The sequence below is a fragment of the Agelaius tricolor genome, unplaced genomic scaffold (assembly GCF_023055355.1).
Source record: "Agelaius tricolor isolate 1412-34295 unplaced genomic scaffold, bAgeTri1.0.p SCAF_1, whole genome shotgun sequence".
In the NCBI taxonomy this organism is placed as follows: Eukaryota; Metazoa; Chordata; class Aves; order Passeriformes; family Icteridae; genus Agelaius; species Agelaius tricolor.
In genome coordinates, this window is record NW_027269261.1 from 65,132,365 (window position 1) to 65,145,662 (window position 13,298).

The following is a 13,298-nucleotide window of genomic DNA, read 5'->3' on the forward strand; positions in this document are numbered from 1 at the left end:
AATTGTTTGGTAAATAAATAATTCATTGTATTTATTCATGTTTACTATATCCCTGAGATGAACTTATTAGAAATTATGAATTTCCTTAGCAGAGACAGATTTACGGAAGTGATAGAAATTTTACATTAACTGTGGACTTTAAAATAGTCTGTTTGTATATATGTGGGGGGAAAGAAATTAAAAGGTGATTTCCTGCTCTGACCAGAGGAAAGGCCATATAGGTATAAAAGAAGGGAGTTTTCTGTATCTTAGCTTTTGTAATACTGTTCCAGGCTTCCCAAGGCAAGTTTCAGAAGACAGCAATCAGATAATGGTATCTTCGAGGAGGCAGCAGTGTTGTTCTTGGGTTGGAAAAGCATATTATATTGTTATTATTATTCTCAGAATGTGTTCAAAGGATCCCTCAGTTCTCTTGTTCAGAATAATTCTGTTGCTCATCATTACCCAGTGGGCTAATGAAATAGATGTTACAGTTATCACATTTGTGGATGACAGCCAACTAAGAAAACTTGCGTAAAACTTCGATTAAAAGTAAATTTGCTGAAATGAAGTGTCAAAGGTTTTCAAATGAGTTTGAAAAATTGAAATCAAAGAAATGTTTTAATTTGGAATGGCATTTTTGATGTTAAGGGTAACTGAAGTAAAATATTATATAACTGCAAAATGAACAGAATGTTTGGTAGTGGCATCAAAATATTTTGTGTTTGTTGTTTGAAAATAAAAGGGAAATAAACCATTGAAAGTGTTCTATTTCAGTACTAGGTTAAAAAAACAACGAGCCACTCAATTGTGAACATAGGATTTGCCAGACCGAAGGTTTCAGGATGTGCAAATTATTTTGAAAGAAAGCATTAGAATAAATAGATCAAAAATTAAAATAATGAAGTTCATAAATTGCTATTGTAATGCTTGCAAAAAAAGAAATCAAGAGCAGAAATAGAAAATGGAGAATATCTAAACTGTATTTTTAAGCACTATGATATGGCATCAATAGAAATTTTCTTTCACAAGAGAGTTTAAAAAAGCGATTACAAGATGGATCCATGAGTTACATTCATACAAGATCTTATAACTTCTTTGTTGTGAATATTCAGAATTCATGTTGTGTACTACTCAGATTGCTTGGAGTTTAGAAAAATATTTGTTGAATTTTCATTCTGCTTTAGTGCAAGGAGATGGACAGGTTTCACACAGACTTCCGACTGGCAAGAGTTCTGCTGCCATTGTGTGAGTGGGAATGCATGAGTGCTTCATTGTATCTGTTGACAAGGATTGAGGGCCAGCACAATGTCTCTGTTTCCTGAACCTGTCTGTGTTCAGATTTCATGCTGTAGTGTTTCATTATGTAACCTCTGAGGTACCATTCTGGTCCCCTTATTTTGGTGTTTCTATGACATGAATAATTAAGACTGGTAGATTCTTAGTACTGTTAAAGAATGTATAGTTTCTTTTGCTGAAAAAGCTGTAACTGTAACTGTCATCCTGTCTGTCCTGACCTCTTATTTGTGTCCTCTTTTATTGCTTAAGAGGATTTTACCTTTTCTTTGTACTTTGAAAATGTATCCTCTATACATCACATAATTGTGATGGCAGATGTAAAAGCATAACCTGAGTTGATTTTTTAATATATTTATATAATAGATGGAGATGGCTTGTGAGCATTAAAAAAAAACCAAAATGATTTACAGATGTGCCTTGAATATGGTACTGCTAATAGTCCTGTTTATGACCCTCCTTTCAGATGGAGTTGAATGACAGATGCTATAAAAGAATATTTTGGAACTATAGTGGCCAAACTGAGGTCAGGGAAAAGGAAGCTTCATTTCTAGATCTCAGGACTTCATTTATCCTGTATCTGGTATAATGGAAACCATGGATAAAACTGAAAATAGCTTATGAGTGGTGGTTAATTAAAAGGACTTGTTCACACTGAGATTTCCAGCATGAAAACCCAAGAAGTGGGTAGGGGCTTTATTCTATAAATTCTTTTGAAGAACAGTGCTAAATGTGCAACACTGACACCTTACAGTTCAGCTGTAATAAAAAGCAGAGCAGTGGTAAATCTGGCATTGTATGGAACCTGTTTTCCAGCATAAAGGCCTGAAGGTTGTCTGTAACAGAGCTCTTCTTTTAACACTCTTGCTTTTATTCTATTCTGTACTATTATAGTGATCACAGACCCTGGCAAGAGCATATTTTGACTCACTGAATAAAAAAGGTCTCTATTGTAATTTAGTAACTACACTGATGTAGTAGAGTATCTCTTTGAGGACACTTTGAGTAAGCAGACTCGCCCAAAAATATGTTTGTATTTGGGGAAAACTTGCAGTGCGTCAATGTTTACAAATATCTGTCCTGGCTTTACAGATGCTGGGTATTTGGTTGTGAGGTATATGAGTCTGCAGGAAAGGATTTATGGAAAAATAAATTTGGTTGGTTGTATGTTAATATGCTCTAATAATTTCAGCCAGTATTTAAGAGTTTGAAAACTACTGGATAGCCATATGCTAACGATTCACTTCTGTCAAAGATAACTTATAGTGAAACTTGAAATGATTTATGTGGATCATTATTTATATGTGAAAATTAATTATGCCATTTCTACTTGTTTACACTCCAGCAAGAAACCCTGTTGCTTTTCTTGGTTATTTGTTCAAATATTATTTTATTAAGGTAATTTGAGGAAGAACTATTAAGTAATTTTCAAAGAGTGATATTTATATTCAGGAAACAACTGTGTAAAGATTTTTTTTAAACTTGTAATATTACTATAGTGTCGATTATTAAAAGTTAAACTCTTTACAAGGCTATTAAACTGTAATATTCACTCTTCTATTTGCACAGAATATGTTTTTCTTTTCTACTTCTAGCTCTGCAGTTATGACAGTTGGTAATGACTGTAATGACTGTGGCTGAATAGTATTGTCCATAAATTTCCTGCAGTGATGCATTCACTGCTTAACATTTCCCTAAACTTGGGTACTCCACCATTCATTAATCTTATTTTCTTCTGAAATCATACATTCCAGAATTGGTACCAAAAGTCTGGTTATTTGTTATGAAAAGTATTTTGACAATTTACCTCAGCCACTGTTATCTGAGTTCTTTGCTTTAAACTTCTAACTTTAATGGGAACATGCTGCCATCTTTACGGTTTGATTTCATTGAGGGTTTCTTGTTTGTTTGTTTGCTTGTTTGTTTTGTTTGCTTTGGGTTTTTTAATCTGATTTAATTCTGTTTTTTAATACCTGGTATTAGCAGTGTTTAAGTTTTTTTTTAAATTTTCTCTGTCAAAGGATCAGCTGTATTATCTTTCCTATTATTCCTTATAATGTCACATAAATGCCTTTATCACCTACACTTCTTTGACTTGTACTCCTTTTTATATTTTCTATGACATTCATGTAAAAGTCTGTTGCCTTTTGCTTTTAAGTCCACTCAAGTAAAAAAAGGTGAAAGAGTAGTAAGGTCTATGAGAAATGCACATGAGCTTTCCTTAATTATATATCTCTATATGGATTTGTTTCTATGTACTAGCCAAATAAATTGTAGTCAGGTTATTAATCTCTCAGTTTAGATTTTGAATAAGATATGCATGGATTTACAGATCTTAGTTATTAATCACAGAAAAACACTTCTGCCACAAAGCACGGTCAGATGAGAAGGGGCTTGTTGCATTTCTTATGTTTTATAAAACACTGATGAATTTTTCTGGGTCTTACTTGCTTTAGAAGATCTAAACAAGCTAGCTGAAGAGTTATTTGAAGACATATAAAGCACCATCTTTTAGAAAAGGGAGATCAATTTAAACTTGCTGTTATGATGCAGTGGTTCAGATTTCATACATGCATGGAAGTGTAACTTATTTATAGTGCAATTTCATAGCTTCATATATTAGTAAATGTGGGAGTTTTGGGTTTTTTTCATGGGATTACACAGAACAACCAATGCTAGCATTGGTTGTTCTGTGTAATCCCATGAAAAAAAAACAGAAAAAAAAAAACCCATGTGCAGTACAAGTAATGGATGGGATGGCAAAATATTATCACATACAAAGAAGAGAGCAGAAGTGCAGCAGATTAATTAAATTGACATTAGCTTCTTTTCAATCATGTCCATATTTAAAAGCTTGCTAGCTTTTAAATGACTAAGACCTTTTCTTCCTCATATTTTCTCTTCTTTCTATTTTTTTTCTCCTTCCCCTATTCCCTCGCCTTGTATCCTTCATGCCATTCAGAAGGTCTAGTATTTTTTCAGGAAAAAAATCAAATTCAAGTCATTAATTTAGGATAACTTGTGAACTCATTTAGTGACAAACCAGAAAAGAGAAGAAATAAAAGCAGGACTTCTGTTTCTTGGTGTTGGTGTGTTTGGAACACCTCTAGTGGTAGTGGTAGTGTGACAGCCTACCTTCAGTAACACATAATATACATAGCCCAGAACTATGTTGTTGCTTAAGTTTCAGCTACAGGGTAATGCTGTTGGGCAAGTTGTAGTTTCCTACTAAATTGTGAAAGTGAGCTGGCATTTTTGAGATATCATGAGTGTTTGGAAGCAATTGTCATTCCAAAAACCCCCCCAAGGTTCTGTCTTTTTTTTTTTTTTTTGTACTGTGATGACCTGCTGGCAGAAGTGATAGTCCACATTTAATGACAAGTTAAGGGAAGCAATGGTTTACTTGGAAGAAAATAAGCTGCAGTGAGTTTCCACAGTATGATACCAGTTTCAGTTTGTACTGGATATATTAAATACATGACTGCACCACAGTATCTTGGTTGCATGGATCTCTGGTACATTGACTGATTAAGTCTCAGCTTGTAGTCTCTGATCCTTGTCTGCCAAACTGAATTACTGCAATCCTTGAGGAAGTAAAATAACTATTTAACTTGTATCAAGGAGTGTTTCTTTGCAGTTCCAGGATTTTCTTCAGTACTCAACTGTTTCAGAAATAACAAAAAAGGGCAGAGAAAGAACTAGAAATCATACTGATAGTACTGTAAGAGTTAAATCCTTTTTCACATTAAATTTTCATAAGTAAGCTAGTCTAAGCATCACTGCATGTTATTTGGGAAGATACTGAGGACTTATTTATTTGAGGATAACAAAGAAATTTCAGGTTAATTAATTTGGAGGCATTATTAGTGATAATAATTAAGTTATTATAATAAGATTGTTTTGAAATGTTATGTATTGTATAATAAATTCCAACGACAGGGATACAATCTACTAATTAGAAATCATTAAGTTCTTTAGATGAGCTTAAAATAAATTACATGCAAAATCATAATTCTGTTGAAAATATTCTAATAATCTAAAAAGAATAAGATCCTTTGAAAAGAATGTTTTGAAATAGAAATGGTATAAAGAAGTAAAAGTACCAGCAAATATTCTTCATATCCATAGACTGGCTCAAACAATTGACACATGTCCTGGTTTAGGGCAAATTTAGGGAGGAAATCTCTGGAGAGGTTCCTCTAAAAAGCAGATTCAAGCGGCCCCTCCTCCCACCAGTTTGGGAGAAAAAATTTCCTTCAAGAAAAATGGAAAAAACTTTATTTAACAAGCAAAGTATTTGCAAACATGAAAAATGAATAATATTAATGGTCCAACAGCAGAGGGATTGTACACAGCTGGAGTGCATGTGCATTTGCTTTGTGTCAGGTACCATCTTTATTTTTCTTCTCCAGATGGCCAGAAAGTATTTCATAGCAGCATCAAGGACTCTGGGAGCCAAGTTACCTGGTTGTTGCCAAGTGCCCTGGCAGCCAAGAGAGCGAACTGTGTCCTGGGGGGCATCAGGCACAGCATTGTCAGCTGGGCAAGGAGGGGATTGTCCTGTGCTGGGGGCAGTTTTGGGCACCACAACATAAAAAAGACATTAAGCCATAAGAGAGTGTCCATAAGAGGGCAGCAAGGATGGTGAATGTCTGAAGGGGGAGCCTTACACGGAGTGGTTGAGGCCATTTGGTCTGTTCAGCCTGCAGGAGACCTCACTGTGGTCTTCAAAATCCTTACAAGTGGAAGTGGAGGTGCAGGCACTGATGTTTTCACACTTGTGATCAATGACAGGACTTGAGGAAATGGTATGATGCTGAGTCAGGGGAGGTTTAGATTAGACATCAGAAAATGCTATTCATCCAGAGGGTGGTTGGGTACTGGTACAGGGTTCTCGAGGCAATGGTCACAGCAACAAGCCTTTATTCAAGAAGTGTTTGGACAACACTCTCAGGCACACAGTGTGACTTTTGGGGTGCCCTGAATAGGGCCAGGAGTTGAACTTGATGATCCTGATGGGTCCCTTCCAACTTGGCTTATTCTGTGCTTATATGATAGAAAAGCAAAAGCCATGCACACAGACAAAGCAAAATTAATTCACTGCATCCAGGTGGCAGGCAAGTGTTCAGCCATCTGCAGGAAAACAGGACCCCATCACCTGTAATGGTTACTTAGGGAGACAAATGAAATCACAGAAATAATTAGGTTTGAAAAGACCTCAGATATCATTGAGTCCAGCTTTTGAATACCACCATGTCAACTGTCATCATGTCAACATCACTCAGAATGTTCCTCCCCTCCCTTTTTCTTCCCCTGACTTCATATACTGACCATGTCATATGGTATAAAATACCTCTTTGGTCAGTTTGGGTCACCTGTCCCAGCTTTGTCTCCTCCCAATTTCCCATGCACCCCCAGCCTCCTTGCTGGGGTAGCAGTAGGAAAGCAGAAAAGGCTGGATCTGTGTAAGCTCTGCTCTGCTGACACAGATCTCTAGAACATCTCTAGATTATCAGCTCTAGATTATCTGCAGCACAAATCCAAAGCATAGCCCCATACCAGCCATGTGAAGAAAATTAATTCCACCCCAGCCAAAATAAGGACAAAATCCCATCAGTAAAGAGAATGTTTTGTGTAAAGCAGAATATAATCAGTTTTAGGACTGCTTCTCCAGTTTAATTGTCTTAGGAAAAGGCATATTTATATAGTCTTTTCTTATGACGTCTGCCAGAAATACATGTGGCAATGGAGTTGGGGCTACATGATCTTTGAGATCCCTTTCAACTCAAACTATTCTGTCAGTGTATGATCATTATAGAATAACACTAATTTTTAATTTCTTCTAGATAAAGATCTTGACAAGCTCTTAAGAGTTTTAAGAAGTCCAGAGAAGCCAACTGGGTGGGCAGAAATTTGTAGAAAACAGTTCTGCAAAGTCATGAAAACCAGACCAGATAGCATCAGTGGACCAAGTGAGTATGACTTAATAAGTTTAACAAAGAAAACAGACAAAAGACTACTATTAAGCAACTCTAATTATTTTCATTGAGGAGTACATTATCTAAACAAGTAGTCCATAATTTTGTGTTGATTATGAAAACTATTTCAATGGTATTTTCCAAAGAAAGCAAGGTTTATGCATTTTATGTCCTATTTTTCACTTTATGACTATTATCCCTGTATGTTGTCAGTGAAACTTGACAGAGAAAGAGGGCTCAAATACAAGTCTTTGTTCCAGATCTTTAAAGGGTCCATTATTGAGATACTGAGAAAATGAAAATGAAAGCCTGAAAGAAAACAGACTTTTCTCAGAGATTAGTGAATGAGTTAACATGGGTTGGGAAATTATATTAATGGGCAGTTTCTGTAAAAAAATATCAGAATTAAGCCATACTAAACATGAAAGAATTTGTTCTTTCAGGTTTTTCTTAATTTTCATATGCATTTCTAATGAACAGTATGATCATGCAGGAGCAGTGCTATAGCTCAGTTAAAAAACCAAAGCAGCCAAAGTAAAACCACAGATAATCCATATGACATAAATCTCCTGAAGTAAGACATAATAATTCCCTTGTGATATATAAGCTTGTGTAGCCATAAAGAAGTGAAGTGTTCTCAGAAATTTCAGGCTTCTATTCCTATAGAAATTCTGATTATGGTCAGTATGTAGTCTAACTTGTTTACAGGTGCCCAAGGTTTCCCTTTATGTTATTTAGATAAGCAGTTACTACAACTGGCTGTTGCAAATCTCTTCAGATGTTCTGTATCTGCTTGGAGATATTTCAGAAGCAGCGAAATATCTGCAGCTCTGTGGTTTCAGACAAAATCATGTTTGCTGAATCCACTTTACGAGAGACAGCTGTGCATCTTTTGCAGCTTGCAAAGCTCTCCCAAATTTCAGAGGAGTGAGAGACTTCAGTCCAGATGCCCAGAAATCAAAATTTTCTCTATAGTTACAGATGGAGCAATCTCCATGGTTTACAGAACAAAGATGTACACTTGTGCTTTCTTTACTGGGCCCATTCTGAGGGGGACTGACATTAACAGGAGTTAAACCAGAATATAATGGGAGAAGATAACATTAGACTCAAGGACTGTATGGAGTAATGTGTATTGATTTGTTAAAAATATTCTGTGATCTGGTGTAAGAATTACCAGATGCTGAATCTAAAAACCTGCTTGAACTCCATCAAAAAATTCTTGAGCAAACTGTACAGTACCAATATCTGCAATTCACCCTTCCCATGTTGATTACTCTCCCATCAACTTGGTCAATACTTTTGTGCTAAATGGTTTGATAATGCATTGCTTTTGAGATGTCCTTAGACTGGTGTTTTCTCTGCTAAAGCATCACCTCTGACTGTAGCTTTTAAGTAATTTCTGTTCTCAAACTTCAAAATCTGTTTTTTGAAAGGCTTTATTGAACTGCTAAAAGGAGATAGAAACCTTCTGAGGCTTGCATGTCTTTTAATATGTCAGGACTGAAAGTCTGGGAATTTTCTTGGTCTCCTAAAACAAACCATTGTAGACAACCAGTTCCTACAGTCTGGTGTTCTAAGCACAGAAAGCGATGACAAAGACATTCTTCCAGTCATTCCTTCCATAAAAGTGCCACAGATCTGTGGGTGTTAGGGTGTATAGCTCCTTGTTTTCTTTGGGTCTCTTATCAGCAAGAGAACCATGGGGAGAGCCTTTGGCCAGGTTATGTCTTGGCTTCTTTTGGACTACTCATTACAGTATTTGTGGCTTCCCTCAAGTGTCTTTAGTAAATCTAGAAAAGAACTTTCTGTGTATTTGCATCTAAGCTTTGGCAGAAAAAGAAGCAGGCAAATCAACTCCTCTGAACAAGAGCTTAGGTTTATGTAGAAAGTTATTATTCTGTATGAATCTAGGCTTAGCATAGTGCATGTTCAAATAGTTCACATGTCTGAGAGGTGACTTGTGATTTTTTTTTTTGTCTTTTTTTTTTCTCTTGAACCAGAATCTTATCTTGACTATTTTAGCCATGCCTTTTTCAATTATCTCCTCCTTTTTGTCCTTCAGATATGGGAGAATGTTGTTTTCCATTCCAGCAACTTTTTTTTTCATCGGTTCCCAGTTAACATTGTATCAGCATCTGACTTCTGGGCAGATTCAACATCCTTATTCCACTCCCCTTTTAGGAGACTTTAAACCCAAAGCAAAATAAATTAAGGGTGTTGCAGAGATTATATCAATTATATGCTAACATTTTTCCCTTCATAATGAGATATTCTGTCCCCAAATCTTATTCTTCTCAAGCTTTATATTCATATGTGATGTGGGTAGGGATAGTAAACTTGGCTAAAATTACTTGCTCCATAGAGTCTTTCAGATTTTCCATCACCTGTCTCCCTGAGGATCTGGATTTAGATCTCCAATATTCTTTAGGGCCTATTAATTTACCTCCAAATCGTTTTTTCTTAATAAAAACCAACCAACCAAGAAAAGAAAATACAGCATCTCTTGAACTTGCGTGTGAGAACTCACTGTAAAACATAGGAATTTGCTCCAGCTTTTATAAATGAAATGTTTGATGGAAGCAGAGTGGTTACAGTAAACACAGTGTTCTGGAATCCTTTAATATTTTGTGAGCTCTGCATCATCTGAGATAGCTCTATCAAAACAGGTTGACAAAAAATACAGTGAGCCTTTGAGGCTGTGTCATTGTTTGTGATGTATGTGTGCTGCAGTCTTTAGCAATTGCAACAAAAAGTTGAAACTAACTGCAGGACTTTCCCCATAGGATAAAGAACCCATGCTGTAGTAGTGGTTTTAGTTCAGGAAAACAAAATGCTGATATTGTATTTTCAAAAGAAGTTTTTAGAATAATACAAATTAGATGTTTGCATTTTTATTTTTATGTCCTTGATTTTCCAAGGAAGCTTGTTAGAATTTGAGTGAAACAATGGGTCTTTATGTTATGCAGAAAAAACAATTGCAGATCACAAATTCTTTCTTCTGACTCCCAAATCAGTTTGGAGCCACTGTAAGCAGTGGCACGTGAGTGCACATGAATGTCTGTGCAGGTGTGTAAAGATTTGCTTTGGTTTGAAGGGCTGTTTTTTTCCATTAATAAAGAAAATACTTGTATATTTATATAACATATGCAATGTTCATCTCTAATGGAAGCACTGTCAGAATTTTTATTATCTTGTTTTCTTATTTTCAGAGAAAAGGCAGGTTGTTCATTTGTCATTTTAATGTATAATAATTGAAAGTCCTCCTTGTTCTTGCCATCAGTAATGGAATTGCTAACTCTGTTTTTCATATACTTATTAAACTGAAGTATGGTTGATGGAGTTGAAAATTCTGACACTACTCTTGCAAAAAAGTAATCTGTCCAAGATGTTCACTCTTGGATTTCTAGCCTCTAACAGAAGTCACAAAACCACAGAATCCCTTCCACTCATCAGAGTTGGAAGAGACTGTCAAGGATCATTGAGTCCAACCCCTGGCCCTGCACAGGATCATCCCCAAGAGTCACACCTTGTCCCTGAGAGCAGAACTGCTGTTAAAAAAATCCTTTGTATTTTCTTTTAAACTCCTTTGAAACATCTGGATCATAGAACATGATCCAGTTGCAGTAGTTAGAGGATTTTTAAAAGTGTGATGATTTTTACTTTTTGACCTTTTTGACTTAAAACTTTCAGAGTAGGAATTAGGTTAGTGCTCATGGTTGTTACCTATTAAAACAGTTTTAACCACATGCTTTTTTTAAAGCAGTGTTCTTTTGCAGTTTTGAAGCTGTTTCAGTTACCTTCCATTTGTACACTACTTCTTCAAGGAAAAATAAAGTCCTGGAGGAAAGTAGGCATTTTATAAGCATACTGCAGTAATTTAAGAAATTTAAAAGCATTTCTCTTTATTTTGTATATGATGACACACAGCTAAATTAAAATTATGTTTATTTTTTGTGTAAGAATTAAATTTCCATGAGATTATTTCTGCAATCTTAAAAACTTCAATACTAACACAACCAAGCTACCATAATTTAAGAAAATCAACATTTTCACTGTGTTGGTAGGCCACATAAACTTTACCTGAAAATTTTGACTTTTACAGCAATACTGACTGTACTGTACAATGAACCTGCCTAAATGTCTTTTTTCTAGTTTTCCAGTTAAATGAAGAATCACTGAACCAGTTTCTACAGTGGTGTCCAAATGGCAGCTAAATGATGTAGTATTGAAAGAAAAAAATAAAATAGCTACTTGTCATTGCACATGGACATTCCTTTGGAAAAGGCAGTGTCCTGTGAAAACCATTTATTTAAGTATTAACCACTTGTGTTTTGAGACACATTCTTGTGTGTCTTCATCTCTCAAACTTGATGAAAATATTTTCAAAGATGCTGATAGGCACTTAGATAAATACTTTCAAATGGTGGGAATGAATTTGGTGCTTGAATTTCAAACTATTACTTAGCCATTGAACTCTCACTTCTATTAACTCAAGCACTGAATTGAAGTATTCACCTTCTAGGTCAAGCATGTGGTTACCTTATGACAAAAAGAGAAGAAACGTACAATGTGCCAACTTGGTTTTAAATTTTCTGAATTATGGGATATTTTAGTCTTAACGTAGTTCTCAGTTATTATTATAGTGTGGCATATTTCAGTAATCACTGTACTAATAGTCATACAGTAAACATATAGCTAATTACAAACTTAAAGTCTAATTTCTGCATTTTGCTGTCTGCAGTTGCAGGAATAGACATGTTTGCTCATTTTACACAAGTATTTGTTATATTGTTTGTGAGCCAAATTCCACTAAGCATATTAGTGAGGATTAGTGAGTTTGTATATTCTTCAAAAAAGAATCAATTGTTACTCTTCTGTAAAGTAAATGGCTTTTTTTAGCCCCATGTGTTTTATTAACCATGATTAAAAGTAGCTATGTTATATTTAATTAGCAGTTTTCATTTCACTGCAAAAGTGCATAAGAATCTAAATTACACATGTAGGTTTTTAGTTTTAATGTAGTAGTCCCTTGCAATGCAAAATTAATTTTGTTACCATTGGAGTTGGAACTCTAACTGTAAATTCATGTTTTGCTGTTATAGTGAAACTTCTTTAGCATTACCTAAACACAGCCTTTTAAAAACTCTTTTTTGGACTCATTCAGTGTAATTTCTGTAAATATTTTAGGCAATTAATCAAGACAAAAAAGATTGTGATTTAATGTCAGTATGTTAGCTTAAAGTAATTGGAAGAAGAATTAATTACCTTTATTATATCTTTTTTTGAATTGTTTTTCTGGCATAACAAGCATCAGAGTGTGGGTGAAATTCTGTCTTTCTCCTCCTCCTCATTCCCAAAAGAGTATTCACTGCTCTTTAACTGCTTGTATCAGTTTTCCTGTCATCATGGCTAGCTCAGGAGGTTTCTAGCTTACTCCATTGCCACCTCCAGCATGTGTTGCTGCTCTGCCTCACTTGTGCTGCTGCAGCTGCTCCTACCACCGTCTGTGTACTGGTACTAGTGGTACTGGGTGTTCCTTATGGTCCCTTCCATCCCCTGCCATTCTATGATTCTTTGAACTATTCAGTTTAAAACCAGCAAACCCACCTGGGCAGTGGGTGCCTGGAGTTATGTGCAAGAATGGGGGAACAGGAGCTGAAGCTTCATTGCTATTAGCTGGAAGTGCTGCCAGGGAAATGGTAACATGGTCTTTAAACAGGAAATCCCACAGGTGGCAGCAGTTGTTACTCTCTAAATATGCTCCCTTGCTTTGCATTCTTGTGAGAAGTATCAGTATGCATACCTGTATGCTTTATATCCTATTTATGGAGCCAACAGCAGGTGTTTTAGGATAGCATTTACTTATAAAAGAAGTTCATTGCTGCTATCCTAAATTCCTAATATGGCTTGCCTCGTGCGGGCCTCCTCTGTGCAGTTTGTGTAAAGGCTTCCTTGTAGTTAGTTTAAACTTGTATGTCATGTATCATGTCATGTGTGCAGTTGCCATAGCCTCAGACTTGGGGAATTGAGGCATCAAGGACA

At 35.7% G+C, this 13,298-nt stretch overlaps 1 protein-coding gene across 5 annotated transcripts in view; it reads left to right on the top strand.

The window, feature by feature from the left end:
* Nucleotides 1–13,298, top strand: part of TBC1D32 (TBC1 domain family member 32) — a 74,620-nt gene that overhangs the window by 43,465 nt on the left and 17,857 nt on the right. For all 5 annotated transcript variants that reach the window (XM_071437793.1, XM_071437765.1, XM_071437772.1 and 2 more), the window contains exon 27: nucleotides 7,122–7,247. In XM_071437793.1, the coding sequence (XP_071293894.1) occupies nucleotides 7,122–7,247 (126 nt within the window). The remainder of the gene's footprint in view (nucleotides 1–7,121; nucleotides 7,248–13,298) is intronic.